The sequence below is a fragment of the Lagopus muta genome, chromosome 8, assembly GCF_023343835.1.
Source record: "Lagopus muta isolate bLagMut1 chromosome 8, bLagMut1 primary, whole genome shotgun sequence".
Classification (NCBI taxonomy): domain Eukaryota; kingdom Metazoa; phylum Chordata; class Aves; order Galliformes; family Phasianidae; genus Lagopus; species Lagopus muta.
The window spans coordinates 6,883,638-6,900,130 of record NC_064440.1 but is presented as its reverse complement, the minus strand read 5'-3'; the positions used below and the strand labels follow the sequence as shown (position 1 = coordinate 6,900,130).

General features: G+C 37.2%; 1 protein-coding gene across 15 annotated transcripts in view; it reads right to left on the bottom strand.

Annotated features, from left to right (window-relative positions):
- The window catches only part of NCKAP5 (NCK associated protein 5), a 362,852-nt gene that overhangs the window by 97,865 nt on the left and 248,494 nt on the right, over nucleotides 1-16,493 (bottom strand). For all 15 annotated transcript variants that reach the window (XR_007378680.1, XM_048953741.1, XM_048953742.1 and 12 more), the window contains one exon: nucleotides 13,780-13,929. Coding sequence is in view for 14 of the 15 variants with exons in the window: in XM_048953741.1 (XP_048809698.1) it covers nucleotides 13,780-13,929 (150 nt within the window). In the remaining variant the exon portion in view is untranslated. The remainder of the gene's footprint in view (nucleotides 1-13,779; nucleotides 13,930-16,493) is intronic.

The window sequence follows — 16,493 nt, the reverse complement described above, 5'->3', positions numbered from 1 at the left end:
TTTTTTTTCTTTTTTTTTTTTCCACTACTACCAGAACAAACATGGCATGAAATTTCACAGGTTAACACAAGCAGTGGCTTTCCTGCTTGAACTCATACTTTCAGGGCTCTTCATGCACCCGAACGAAAGGGATGTTAATAAATGATGGTAAAATGCAAACGTGGATCTACAGTTGGCACTCTTCTCATGGAACACCAACATACCCAACACTCTCCACTCCCAAAGAAATTAAGGAACTGAGAATGCTTTAGGTTGATAATAGAAAGAGAGGATCCAAAACTATTATGGATTCCTGTCTTTTTTTTCCTGTATATCCTTTACTGTATAATAAACAGTATCATTCACTGTCTCCCTAAAGCAGTTATTTTGGTGTTCACTGAAAGCTGAGGCAACAGATGCTTTGCGTTGTCTCAGAGAAAGAGGATGATTAATTTTTATCGAGAAATATTTTTTTCCCCTAATTATTCAAAGCCTTTTCATTTAGTTAAAACAAGAATAGTTCTACGAAATAGAGTAATGTAATCTGACAGCCTGGAAAACACCCCATATAATGAAATGTCACATCCATTCTCTGTGTGATGAGAAACTCAGAGCAGATCCCTGATATCCAATGATTCCTTAAGTAGGAAAACCAGACTTTCTTGTACAAATAAACATGTATGATTTCTAATGAAATGGCAAAAAATACCTAAGTGGCATTCCTTTTCCAACAGATTTAAAGAATTACATGATTTTATCACTGACAGAATCAGAAAATATTTTTAAACGCAATAAAATACAAAATAAGTTATTTTCCTCATTTTACAACATATTTTATTCTATTCCTTTAAAGTTAAAAGGTTTCCACCACAATATGCTATTAATGTCAACCGCTTCACAAGTCATAACGTAAATTTATAGCCAGTTTCTCTGTTTTGAACTACACTGCAGCACTGAGTTATTTCTGAAGGCTAAGTTTCCTGCAATTCCCGTTTCTTCATCACAAGTCACCCACAAGTTAACAGCCGCAGGTACTCAAAAATGAACTTCTTTTGATGGCTTCAGTGATGTCTTTCCCTTCCAGGTAAGAAGGTGAGAAGCAAAGGGAAGCAGAACAAGGTATTGGTTCACTGTGTTACAAACAGCACTGAACAGCATACAGTGTGCAGAAATTGTTTTGTAGCCAATAGCTAACTTCTAATAGCTGAATCACAACATTACTGTTCATTTCTTGCTAACAGAAATGAAACGGAACTTTCAAACATCAGCTTTTGTCTTCTGAAAGCTTTGAATGCTTTTCTTTTTCTTAAAAGACAGAAGAAGTACTAAACAGTGCCCTCACTGCACACAGTCATATGCAGTAGGCTTAATTCTTCATGGATATTTGCTAAATGTTCTGCTCATTTTATTTTTAATCTTTGAGAGCAGAACAGTGAATTTGCAAAGTAATTGCATTTTGCTCAACAGAAAAATAACACAGACTCTCTTCCATCTCTTTAAAAAGTTTCAACAGCTTGAAGCTCCGCCTGCCTTTCCTGCCCTGCAGACTATGCTCACTTCACAGAATGAGAAGCCCTTAGAAGCTGCCTGGTGTGGCAGCCCCCATTTATCACAGGCAGGTTTTACCATCATGCCAGTGATGCCAGGTGCACCCACACTGTCTGCTTGTCTTGGCTGAGCAGCAAGTGTCTTCCTTAACTGACCTTTCTCACCATCCCACCAAAATGGCTGTGACCGAAATCTTACTTGGCTTTGGAGCCAATGGATGTGGTTTCTCTGACAGGGAACTGGGAGAGGAATGCCAACCGTATAGGGCTTGAACAGAGCTTGGCTAAAGTATACCATGTCCCACAGTGCAAAGAGAAGACCTGCCCATTGGGAAGGCTTTCCCCTAAATAACACAGAAATGTGCCAGAGGTGTTTTTTCACTTGGGTAACTGCACAGCTTTGTATTTCATGGGAATAGAAAATACGAAGCTGTACAGAAATATAAACATTAAGGTCAGCTACATGGAAAGTAAATCTAATTTTAATTATATATTATGTGCTATGATAAAATACTAAATACTTTCCTATTATTTATTTAATCTTCCTTTTAAGCATAGAATATTTATGTCTGACTTTATCTACTGTACTTTTATTTGCTGGCAGACTATACCTCCAAAAGGTTCAAGAGAAGACTTAGACTACACATTAAGAGAGCACATAACAAACTGCAGAAGTTGTTAAAAAACACAAGCTTTGGTAACAATAGCACTTTCATATGGATTGTGAGAGGAAACAATTGTTTCTTAAATGCTACATGCATTACAGAAAGGACACTCATTAATGTACTGTATTTAAAATCACTTGCTTTTTAAAAATAAGAATGGAACATTTTAAGTCAAATTCTGTGAGACTTGGATGTGCTCCACTAAGAAGCTTGGGCATAAAAAGTGAGACAGCCCAGCAGCCTGGCTCTGTTCTACCTAATGAGCCAAATTCACATGAATAAGCACAACTCGAGAGCTGCCTCTGGAACTGCACCCACCTGCACAGGTTCAAATTTGACAAAAGATAGCCAAATATTCTAACACTAGTACCAAGCATGTGGAAATGTTGCTGTTATCTTATTTCAAGCTGCTGTTCAAAACCAGTATCAGTGATTAATCCATTGGCCTAAAGGGAAAACGTAGAGAAAAGAACAAAAACAAATCAATGTGTGAAATACTATGCAATGTAATATATACCCAGGATCGATCATATTACTGCTCTGTCAGTACAGTCTGCAATTGGGAAATATCCCTGCCTGGCAGAGGTCACTAGCAGGGCAAATCAGTTGCTTAAAAACATCAGAAGTCCTCATTTCTTATTTCTATTCAATCTCTCTGTGAAAAATAGAGTTTTCTCCTAATATTAGCATGTCCTTTGTTACAATGAACTAAGAATGCCTGGTTTTATCCATGTAATTCAGTAATATTTTGAATAGTTACCCTTGGGACACTGTGAAGGACAAAATACTTGATAAAAAGAGTATAAAGAATGCTAGCACTGGAATAAAAATAACAACAATAATAAAAATCCTGTCCCACAAAGAAGGACCAAGAAGACACAAGTTGTTTCCTTAGTGGTGAAGTTAAGTCAATACCACACCAAGCAGTTCTGCAAAGATCTGCTAAGACTGGCTCAGAGGCTTCTATGGTAATGTTCTGCCAGGGCTAATATCTTGGATTTTAAGAGAAGTTAATTAGTCCCAATGAAAATGATGCTTCTGCTACCTGCACTATCTTACCTGGCAGGGCACTATAAAAAAAGACTATTTTCTATAAAGCATGTAACACAGCTTCGTTCTGGGTTTCACTCATCCTACTTAAGTTTAATCAAATTAATGTATGTATTCAGTGACCAATTCGCATGGCACTGGGGAGACATTACAATGTCTAACAGAAATGTCTCTGTGATGATATGGATCAGATTTAAGGTTACAGAAAGAACATTCATTGATTATTTAAGAAAAAGAATATTATAACCGTCACTGTTGGTAATTGAGGTTAAAGCAGAACGACATTAAATGCAATATAGAATGGCTGAAAATTGTCCAGAAGCAAGCAATAGACTTTTCCTATGGTCCAAGGCAGCAAACTCCTTTAGGCTTAGAAGAAGAAAAAGGAAAAGCCTTAGCTGCTGGGTCGCATGACCTCTTCACTGAAAAACCTGTCTCAACACTAAGCCAGCAAGAGGAATGCTAACCAAGAACAAACACAATGCAGGAGAGGAAGAATTTAGCTTCACATGGAACACCCAAAATCATCTCCTATAAAAAACACAAACCTCAGATCTATTTCTTCATCTGATCCAAAACAGCAATTACAGTAACTTCACAAAGGATTTTGCCTGGCACAATAACCATCTCTTGGTATTTTACTGCCAGATTTGTTAGTACTCTTCTTTCCTTTCCTTACAACTTATTGAAAATTTAAAAGAAAAATTTGATCTTACGTCTTGCTTCCTCTTTTCAAAACGTTTTTTTTTTTTTTCTAAAGCACCTCAATCTTAAGACCAAGACTATTAAAATCAGAAAGATTTTTCTTGAAGAACATGTCTTTGTTGGAAGACAGTAGGGAAACCTGGAAGTTTACAAAGGGGAGCAGTGAGCAGTTGTAATTACTAACTGGATGCTTTTCTCTTATAAATAACAACTAGGTCTTGCATGCATACATACTAACCAGAACACATGTTGGAAGGCACAGTTATCATGGGTATTTGTGTAGAAAGGGAAGAAGCTCTGCCCTCTAGATGGCATGATGCACCTGCATATTCCAGCTGCAACTGCAGAACCCTGGCAGGCAATTTAATTCCTCCACCTGCACAGGCACCGTGGGCACAAAAGATGAAGTGGCAGTTCTGGGTATCAGCAGAGAGGTGACATCTGCTCATGGCTAAAGGCAGACCAGGAGCTACCCCTGCCTAGGACCCAGTATGAGCTGTCTGTTGGGAGGCAGGGAACAGGAGCTCCAGCTGAGAAGAGACAGCACAGAAGTCTGTCCTGGCACCCTATGGGAGGGGGAGCTTACAGCTGGCAGCAACGGGCAGCATCTGAAAACCATTAATTCAAAAACACCTGAGGGGGGAGAAAATAGATTGTTTTGTCAAAAAAGAAAAACAAACTCCTCCTACTTAGCATTTAATAGAACCACTACCAAAAATCACAGCCCTGTGCAATGGACCAAAATCATACTATTCCATATTTGATGTATCTATTCTCTTTATATATTTATTACTGATCTTAAAATCTGTGCTTGTCAACATGACAGATTATGCAGATTTAAAAATAACTGAGTATTTTCTGCTGTAGATTATTAAAGTGGCTGCATAATAAAGGCAGTGAATATTGAGTTTCACAAGTACGTTAACTGTTAAGTCTTCACATGTGCAGTTAGACATGCAGACAACAGCAGAGCCAAACCCACACTGTGACAGGCACTTCTATGATGCAGGTCAGTGTACCTCTGATAATTCTAGTAATTTGGGTGTAATTAGAGCTGCCCAGAATCTCTAATTTTGTATTCCTGCAGAGATGGAAATCACTACCAAACTAAGAAAAAGTTCACCACCATGTGAACCTCATTATTGTTTCATCATTTTCCAAGACTAGTGAACAGAAATGTAAAGAGAAATTGTTTTTTTTCTATGCAAGAGTTATAAGGGATTCAGTTCTAACAGCTGAGGTAAATTAATTGGGATATGCAGCCAGTAAAGGTCCACAGAATACAGGGCTATTCTTCGTGGTGCTACTTTGACACAAACTGCAGCTATTTATTTAGCTTATGAAGTATATGACTTCCCTTACTGCCAGCCAAATTGCACGCATTAGTATGCAAATTAAAAATATAAGATGTGATTCTAAAATCTGTTACAGAGAATTTTCCCCCTGAAATGAGTGCCACTGTGAAGGATGAGAAGGCTGGCAAAAGGAGCTTTTGTAGAAGCCAGCCAAGAGTGCATACCTGATAGAGACTATTTAAAAAAACTCCTGAGTCCCACTCTGAAATGATAGATGTGTTGGAACAAACACAGTCACCTAGATCTATAACATACTGTTAGAAAATCTCATTTCACTCAGCAAGGAGAGTGAATTCTCAATTGCACCACACGCCTGAAAGCTATAAAAGGTAAGTTACATTATCTCCTGATTACGTGCAAGGAAGCACTATATATGGAGAGAAGGGCACTCAAAAACCACCATTATTTAAGTTATAAAAGTCAGACCGAGGTATCAGATTCCTTCATTGCAACCTAGCAAAGACTCTTTGTGCAGAACATGGTTAACATTTATTTCAATAGAGAAAATCTGACAAGCTTAATAAAACCAAGATGATTTTCCTTGACTTCCATGACTTACCCTTTCTCCACTGCCAACACCTATTTCTCAGATCTTCTGGCACCAAATCATTATTCCTGTAGACATATTCATTATTGTGAACTATTCAGAGTGTTTGTTACATGAGCCAAGTAAGTGCCACACAGAAAGAGAAAACTCCAAGAAAAAAGCTATTGCAACAATTCAGAATATCATAGAAAAACTGAGTTTATAATCTGTTCTCACAATAAATACAAGGAATTACAGCAAAAACTTTGAAATGTTCTAAACTCAGTTCTCCTTAATGTTTTGTAAAAGTTCTAGAGCTGAATATTTTCTCTAGAGGATCCTACAGTTTGCCTGTAATTTTCACATGTGTATGCACCATCACTTGGGCAAAAATGAACACTACAGGTAAAATAAGCAAATTTCTAAGCAGTATCCTGATTCAAACAGCAATGTAAATTAAAAATTCATATAAGAGATGTTTTTTTCCACCTGGAAGATGTTGGATTCACTGCCCTGAATTTAATGCCTATCTACTTGAGAAGATACAAATTAGGAGGAATGTAAGTTTCTTACTCTCTTTCTAACGTGAAATATCTTGCTGAAGATTAGGAAGCTATTAACTGTTATTAAAGCCCAAGATCACTGCATAAGCAAGCTGAAGGAGAAAAAATCTGATACGCACCAGAATTCCTTTTACTACAGTAAAGAGGATGACGTGACAAATAAATGCAGTTTTATATACTGAACTCTATAAGCTTTCCATTTTAGAAGTCTATAGAACAGGAATATTAGTCTGAACATATTGCATTCATCACTGAATTAGCAAATTTTGAAAGAATACCACTACCTGGAAATCTCATAGCAGAAAGAAGAGTCAATCTGAAAGTCTTTAGCTTTTCACCAGCCATCAAAGACTCAGAAGCTCCGAGTATTGTGACCAAATCCAAAATATTTAACTTCTGGACTGCTATGGTGATGCTTCATGGGAGATACAGCTGAATTTTTTTTTTCTAGACTTAGAAAAGAAAACACTACCAATATCTCCTGTCATTTGGACTAAAATTCAAAAGAGGCACAAGGTTTGAGTTTAGAAACTAAGCACTGTAAGCTTTCATTGAAAACTAAATAGTCAGAAAAATGAGATAGGCACAGCCTCTCCATGCCTTTCCTACCAGTCATGGGGGCAACGATTTAATGTACAGATTAATGTTAAAGCACTAATTTCAAGAGATGGAACTGTTTGGTGGAACAGTGGGTCAGGAGTCCCTCTGTAATGAGAACAGCAAATAGTCACAGCAATAAATAAGAGAGAAAATCTGAACAGCTCTTCCAATGGGCAGAGCTATTTTCAACCTCCCTGTGTAAATTCATATCCATATTACATTTTTCTTGATTCTTTATGACTTACATTAAAAAGTGCAAGGGGAGAGAGAAAACAGGATAGTTCTTTCAGTTCCTTAATATTTTAAATGTCTGCAATAAGTTCACTCTTTTTTCTTAAATACTCATCACATACTAACTTAATTCAATTAGTCTACCAAGAAGGTTTGTATTCATTCGCCTTCTATATGAAGATATCATTTTTATTAATATATCTCAGCTGACAAGATGCATTCACACTGAAAGTAGTTCAATTGTGTGGCATCTAAGAAGCTTCATGCACTCATCTGCAGTATGTTGAATGGATGGAGAAGCTGCAATGGAAGATGTGAAGGGCAGGAAAGAACAGCTTGGCAAAAACAGGGTACGAGCATCTGGCAAAGAGATCACAGCAGGAAAGGGTGAAAACAGATGGCAAAGAGGAAAGCATCCTAGAACACAAAGGAAAGGAGTGACAGGTAGCAGCCATGAGATTTGCTTCTCAAAGGTCAGAAACAACTGAGCCACTGAAGACCTACAATAGAAGAGTTCAAGCATCACAAATGATAGAATGCATTCTTCATGATAGTACTTATTCATGTTTCATCTGAAAATTTACTCATTTCTTGGATTGTCAGAGCAGTTTGACAGTAGTGTTACCAGCAAACAGCTAGAATCAACTGGGCTGTATCTGAGAGCAGTGATGAATCATTATAAGCCTTTGTACGACTTTGGAAATATGATTTTTCCTGCTTCATCTACTGATCCCTCACTATTAAAAAAAGAGTTCTTAGGCACAGCTCAGAAAACAAATTATAAAAGTCTCCTAGAGGAAGGAAGATTTAAAAGTAAAATAATCCAATAATTAGGATTAAGTAGGTTGGCCTTTGGTGACGGCTCAGCACAATGAACCAAATTATGTCCAAGGACCATTGAACCAAGGAATGGTCAAGGCTCTGGGAAGATGCCTCTGGCTCAACCAGATTGGATGCACTGGCCAGAACAAAACTGATTGCTACAGAATATTTAAAACATTGCTACAAAATATTTAGAAGTTACATCATTTTTAAATGCAGTAGAGGGATTCAAATTCCTTATGAGCTGAAGTGAAGCAACAACATACACAAGAAGTTTATCCAATTATTTCCAGAACTACAGGTTCTTTGCCCCTAGATAATGCATGGCTTTTTTTTTAAATGAAAAATGATTAATTTTTCTTATCGTTTTACATTGCAGTATGTGGAAAATGAGAAGGAAAAAAAGGAGAATCAGGCAAGAGCAAAACAAAATCACACTCCTAAAGAATAAAGCTCTCTTCTCGAAAAGGAAATAAGTCACCTTCTCCTACCTCCTTTTTATCTCTGTTAAAAACACGTCTCTCCTCCTCTACAGGGCAGAAAAGCATAATACGGGAAATACTTGACATACTTCCTCATTTGTTTAATGGTGATGATTTAATGGTGATACAAAGGAAATTACCCATTTAATACTTTTGAACATTTAGCTTATTATCCTGAATGAGTTTTCTCCCAAATGTTCAATTTATTAAAACAAAACACATTTTTTCTATGATGAACTGCAAAAGGGCAAGACGGCAAACTTCTATAATTAAAATCAGAGCTCTTCTCTGGCAGATATTGGTTTTAGTGCAGCTTAGTTTGCTGAAACTTATCACCGAGTCTCACTCTCTCAAAAGCAATCAGATTTTCACAAATGGATTGGGCTTTTTATTTGATAATTTCAATATTGCAATTTAATGTTGCCACTCCAGTGGCTTGCAATTTGATGTAAAGATGCAAGGTTGTAAACAGCTTTCAATAATTAGTTTCCAGGACCAATGGAAATTGTGCCTATAACAGAAGACCTGGAAGGGAAGTTAGAACATTCAGCAAACCAAGGCAACCACTTCTTTGCTGGTGATACTTGTTTTAATTGTTATGTATATACTGTGTGTTTAGCAAGGTGTTAGTTGTGTCCCTTCATAGGCTACAGTAGGCAAATAATCTCTTCTGAAGAGTAAAAAGCTGCCCACAGCAGAGAGGTTGGAATTAGATGACTTCAGGTTCCTTACAAACCAAGCCATTCTGTGATTCTGTGAAACGGGCCTCCACACATAAGCATGAATTCCCCATGGCAAGGTAATGGTACAATGCACAAGTAACAGAGAGTAATGGAGCGGGACTGTGTCTGTGATCACAAGAGGCATGCACACTCAGTCATGAAACAGAACACGTGCTAGCAGGAACATGATATTGTAATCTAAATGCAGACACTGCTCATCCCATCTCAGGTGGACATACTCCTTGGTGCACTGTGTGATGCATCATTCAAACCCTCTCCTGCCATACAGCCCAACAAGCCTCACAGGAGGCAGCACACCTGCACTTCAGTTACAACAATGACATACTTCTGGTGATCTCTGGAAAGATCAGCTGCAGGTTCTTCAAAGGGCAAATAAGGAGTCAATCCTGGTTGTACCTGCACAGGGGAGCCAGCACACAAAGAGGGTTGGAATTCAGGTTCTTTTATTTTTCCTGCAGAATCGCCTAGGATCTATAATTTAGACACAAAACTTTAATTCTGCCTCTTCTATAATCTGATTTACTTTATGCTTCATGTGTAAAATACACTACCCACAACCAGACTAAGCCAGAGCATTAAGGCCTGAGCTGTTTTCATGTCCTTGAGTAAAAGTATGAGTATGCCCAGACAGAAGGAGCCAGGAGAAAACAGCCAGCTTTACAAGGCACTTGACTGCACGCTCCATTCCAGCTCCTCACCTGTCTGCAGATACTGTACCAAAGCAGAAATGAAACAAGATGGTACAGGATGCACGAAATGTGCAACTGAAGCAAGGAATGATTGCAGCCTTTTTGAGTCTTCATCCCATCTCAATTTACAATCCCTTTTCTTTTTGAAAAATTGAGGAGACATGCACTGTGCTAAAGGACATACTAACAAGAACAACAAAAAAATTGCTGCTGAAGGAGAGCATTTTCTGAAACAACTTTCACTAAGACCACTCCTTGGTCTTTTAGTCCAGAGCCCCATCACCTTGCTTCCTTCACAAACAAGAACTTTCTAAGAAAGCTGCAGCACTGCAGTGGCAAAGAGAGAAGTCTGGAAGAACTCACACATTTCATATAGTTAGACATAGTTAATTCATGCTGAATTATCTTCACTGCATAAATGCCTGTGCAAACGACAGACTTTAATAGGCCTTCAAAGCTGACACACTATTTATCACTAATTACATTTTTAAAATCAAAGTAACTATGCCTTTAACAGACATGTTTAGATTAAGACTGACACTAACTCAGTATATCAGTTTAAGTCACTTGCAATTATGCAGGTGCTTGGGCAGCCTGTATTTCTGTCAGTTAAAGCTAAATTGAGGCAGAGAGCCCATATCTGCACTGAATAACGAAGCCCTTGTCCCAAGGGACAGATACTGCTTCTCAAATGTAGAATATTCCCAAAGTTTTCCTCTCTGCACTGTAACTGTGTGATCTCTTCTTGCTGCAAAAAGGTTGTCACAGTAATAGTGTAAGCATAAAATCTTGCTGAGAGTCTGTATAATAGCTAACATGCCCAGGAGGTCCAATAAAGCTTTGTGAAAAACTTCAGTTATACACATATGATTTCAGAGGTGTATCAATATTGTTTTAATGTAATTTTATATATATCTACTTATAATCACTATGCAAGGGTTGATGCATGTCCATAATGAATTGTACTTTTTGCACATAGCTGGCTACCATTAAAAAAAAAGAAAAAAGTTATCTTGATGGGTGATGAAAGAAGAAAAGAAAATATTACTGTACAAAGGAGTTCATGTTATTTGCTGTACCTCACTAATATTCCAGTTTTTGAAGCACTCCAAAGTTCTCAGGATTTTTTTTTCCTGCTTTGTAAGAGTTTTACAGCATTTGATCAAACCTGCTGAAGTAAATTAGATGGCATTTCATGAGCAGCCAACTAAAAATGCTGAAGGCACAAAGGAGTTTTGATATCCGGGAAATCACAATTAATTTCAACTATATAAAATGGAATGGGAGACTGCATGAACCATTTGTTATTTGTCACCTGTTTCATTTGATTAGAAACGTATGGTATTTATCAGTCCGTAGAGTGGAAATAGAATTTGCTGTAAATGATAAAGAATGTAAAAAGATTACAGGTATAATATACATACATCCTTCTTATCAAAGGGTATGATAGCTCTCACTTGGGCAGACTACCAAGTCTCTATATTATACTGATTTTTATTGTTTGGTGAGAAAATTTCTAGGTTAAACAGAAGTTAAAAGCTAAAACGTACTACAGACATTTATTTGACAATACATTTGACAGCACCCAAGAATAAGAAAATAAATTCTAAATACAACTCCACTGATAAGGAATTCATTTAAAGGAAGTTCTTTCTGAAATTGAACCCTTGTTTCCCACTTAAAGCTGATAATTTGCCAGTCAGTATCCAACAGACCAAGATGACTGCAGCTTTCCTCACCTAGACAGAAATTCTAGAAGAAAACCACCACTCACCTCATATCTACCAAAACAGTAATCAACAAGGACAGAAAAAAAATAATTCTATGCATGGAACAGGAGCTGTTTTGCTCATATAGGAAAAGGCAGAATCTAAATCTGCGATATTGTACAAATACTGACTGGACTATCCATTCAGTTATGTGCTGATAGACAGTGTTTTCTTTTTTTCTCTTCTTTCCCTGCAACTTAGCTTGGACTTATTCAATGTTTTTTTGTTTGTTTGTTTGAATGTGAGCAGTCAAGAGAAGGTACTCATCAGAAAATCAAACAAACTTCTGACTCAAAGCATTTGTATAATAAAAACACGACACCACTTGCTCACTCTTTTCCCTGGATGAACACTGTAAACCTCCTTTAAATACACATATATACGTGCACATGCACAGATACAGTCCCTTATTACAAGAGAGGCAGCAGTAAGATAGGCAGGGTGGAAGGATAGATGTTCTAACAGACTAGGTTACATCCTGGCACAAGCAAAACTTGTCAAAAAGTAAACAATCAATAAAAAACAAAGTAATATAAAGAAATATAATTTTTGAAGTGCTGATATTAATGAAATCATAATTAAAATTACTAATGGAATGGGTCTCATATTTTCATTTAATTTTAGTATGTCATTTATAGGCAGCCTTCAGACTCTACAGTGCACAGATGGAGGACCAACTTCACTAAGTATTTTACTAGAATCGCTCATTTTATTAATTGTGGATCTTGCAGTAATATCTAATCATGTAAAGTAAGATTAAAGATTCTGACACTCACTTCACAGGAACTAGCAAACAGCAATTCCCTCCTTTTTGTACAGATTAATAAAATATTTAAAGTAATTAAAGTAATTAAATTGCATATACTAAAGGATTCAAACTGTTAATTGCATATAACTAAAAAAAACATGTAACAATTAATAAACCACAGAGTCCTTGACATTACTATTTACATTCTTCAAGACAAAAACAAATGCAAGAATACATGCCATTAAGCAACACGCAATCAACAACATTTTGTTTTAATTATCTTAGACCACAATTAATGATGGTTCTGCAGTTCATCTTTCTACTTTGATAGCTACTTAGACTATTTGTGTAGATTAATTATTGATGTATTGGAATTCACTAATATATGTTTTTAACAAGCCTCTGCATAACACTGACATCAGTGAGGGGATCTGTTCACTCACCTTCCAGGTCCAGATTCTGTCAGGCTTACATGTTATTCTACATATCTGGGCAATTTGCCACAACTGATAAAGGCTGTGACATTATTTAAAAACTTCCTATCACCTGAGGATTTGCTACTCTTTGCATCTCTTGCCAAATTTAGATTCATGTGTGCACAGTCTTTCCTGATCCCATCTCTGCACATCTAGACATCATCCCTGTACTTTTCTCAGGCCACATATCCCTGCTTCTAGTGCCTGTACTTTTTCTTCTTTACCTCTGTTTGACCAGCAGGTCTTTCCTCAGCCATGTGGGCATCCTGCAGAGCAAGTCACTCCTAAAAAGCTTGTAGCCCTTGACTGCAGCATTCCAGTTGTGTTATTCATCCCACCATATTTCCATGACAGCAATCAAGTCATCATTTTGTAACTGCACTGTGGTTTCCAACTCTTGCTTGTTTCCCATTCTGCACTGGTGTAGAGGCACTTCAGCTGGACTCCTGGACACATTATCACTGTAGAGGAGCCCTCCCTAACATCTTTGTGACAGTTCATAGGTACTTCCCCATTGCTTCCTAAAGCGGCAGTGTTCCCTAGCTCTCCTCTGTCATTCAGATATACAACCTCTTCCCCAGCTGAATCTAGTTTAAAACTCTGCTAGTAAGTCCAGCCAGCCTGTTGCCAACAACACGCTTGCCCCATAGATGCACCCCATCCAGTATCAACAAGGTCCTGAAGTTGCGTTCAAGGTTATAGAACCTAACATGAGTAAAGGTGAGCTGTGAAACATTAGATTTATACTACATGGGAGATTCAGTGAGAATAAATGAATATGGCAGGGGGCAGAGTGGGCTTTTATGTGTGAAACTGTTGTATTTCTTACCTCCAGAGCTTTCAAACGCTCCAATAGCAATTTTGTCTTTTCTTTTTCCTCTTCAGTGCTGTTGCTTTCACTTCTTGAATCTTCATCTGCTGCTGTGTGATTTTTTTCCATGCCTTCTTTGCATTTCCTACTGTCTTCTGACAGTTTTTCCTGAAACAATTTTTTTAAATGTCATTACTCACAGGAAGAAATGAAGTTAACTATACAGCTATCTTCAGATCTCCCTTCATACAAACTAAAAAAAGACAGAGGAAGTTACTACTTATTGTACTTACTAAATGGAGTCACGAAGGGCTTGTTAAATATGCTGCTAGGCCAATTCAACAAAAATGTATACAGAAATGAACTACTACACTTACATTACACTTAGACTACTAATCTCTTTTTAATAGAATAACTTGAATTTTCTTTAAAAGTTGCAATGAAAATTGAACATACTATCTTTCAATGGAAACACTGAGATACAAAATAGTTTATTACTAAGGAAAAGCAAACATCATGGCTGATATATTTAACTTTTTCATCATCTTGAGCTAATATTTGATCTGCTAAATATTGGGCTAAAAACCAAATTATTATCCAAATGCTGATTTTAAGATCCACGCTAATATACAACTGACAGCAAACTTTTTGGAAGTGCCCTCACTTCTTATAAGACAGTCAGATTGGGTATTATTAGCTGCTGCTGTTTAATGGCTGTTAAGTTTTAAAAAATGTCTATAAAAATCCTAAGATTGAATGCTGAATCACTCTAATACCATTAATTATACATCAAAGAGCAAGTAAAATATGAAGATTACAAGCAGAAAACAAAAATTCTATCTAAGCAAAAAAACATGTACTTTTACAAAGAACCAATCCAACTTGAATAACTGCAAATATCTGATAACTCTTCAAGAGCAAAACATTGTCTTAACCAAAATCCATAAACACAAATGAATTACAAATCAGCACTGCGAATCATGTTTAGCCTCATCTTTTTAAAAATCGAGCTAGATTAGAAATGGACACTAGCATGTTAGAACTTAAATCAAAAATCAGTTTTACAAGTTATGGGCTCACTCAGTGAATATTCTGACACCAACCATGAGACACAGAGCCTCAGAAAGTTTACTTCAAAGAGCCATTCCATCAGGCATCCGGCATTACTGTTGCCATGATCACAAAGGAACCATAAGTATAGTCATGTTTTACTCTTGGTTGCTACACCCTGGCACAGTGATAGAGCATCCATAAAAGAGCCATTAAACCATTTTCCCTTCAAGTTATCTTGATGAGAGCATTTCAATGAACTCAAAACCTAATTTAACATAGGTACCTCTTTGTTGTATTTCAAACACAAACAGTTATTTTTAGGGGAGAGAGAGAGAGACGCATACTGGATGTGGCTCACATACATAGAAGAGATAGAAGAAAGTATAGCCTGTGATACCTCATCACAGAAGGGGGAGTAATGCAACTTCAATCAGAGTAAATCCCCAAAATCTATCACCTACGGAAGTAACCCATTCATCTTCTAATTACAACATCTGATGAACTTGGCACAGTAGTGGCATATTCAAGAATAAATATCCTGTGATATCCTATGATGTGCACGAGAATATCTCTAAATATTTAATACTGTTACCTCTGCTTGAAGGTGTTAAGTACAGCTCACAATTTACTAACAAACCAGTGTATATCATGAACTCTATTGGAAAAGCTGTAGAATAAATATAACTGGTGCTTAAAATCAATTTAAGGGGAAGGTTTCAAAGGCTTTAGGTAGGACAGATTCCTGCTCATGTCAAAGAAGGCTGCTGCAAGGAGGAGGCAGAGAAGGGCAGAAGAGAGAATCTTCCAAGAGGAAATACAGATCTCCCATATGATGTCGATTAGTGAAAAAGGGGATAGAACAGCTTGCTCTTTTTTTCCCCCTAGCTTCCTACACTGCTTGTGTTATCACTGTTTGAAACTTCTAAAACATCTCTGTTGTATGCCTCATGTACTGAACAATTAAATTCGGGTTAGATTTGCAAGCTGAAGAGTAATATACTCTCAGGTCAGACGTACAGAAAGGCAGAGCAAACGCTATCCTGCTGATCAATGCAGTTTCATTTCTATGAAGAGGTTCCAGGTAGAAACTGTGCTCTGGCAGTAAGTTGGGCAGCAAAAATAATAGCAATGAAAGACAAACCACAGCCCCACTCTTGATCTCCCCAGAGCAATTAGAATTCAAGACTCAAGCCTATACTGATATGTGAACAGCCTGATGAGAATTCTACAGTAAAGCTTCATTGGCATCTCTAATGTCAACAAAGAGACAATAAGAATATGAAATATTCAGATCTTTCTATAAGGAAACCAGGATTATGCTCCTCACTGCAGACCTGTTCCCACTGAAATTAATGAGAAACTTACTATCTAATCCCATCTTGCAGAAGCTTCTCAAGCTGGTTTAAACTGTTGCAGCTTTCCTGAAACCAACAGTATGGTGCAAATCTACAATGACATCCTACCCTGAAAATTATTTCTATATACTCAGTTTGCTCTATAAATCAAACAAATAGTATACTGATGATGAACCCTTTGATCAAACACTACAGGTTCTATAGCCAATAGAAAACAACAGATGAAAACACAGCCGGCATCCTGGAAATGGCAAGCTTTCTAGAATCAATGGGAAGATATAAATCACTGAAGACATTGATCTATGAAGCCATACAATGCAGCGA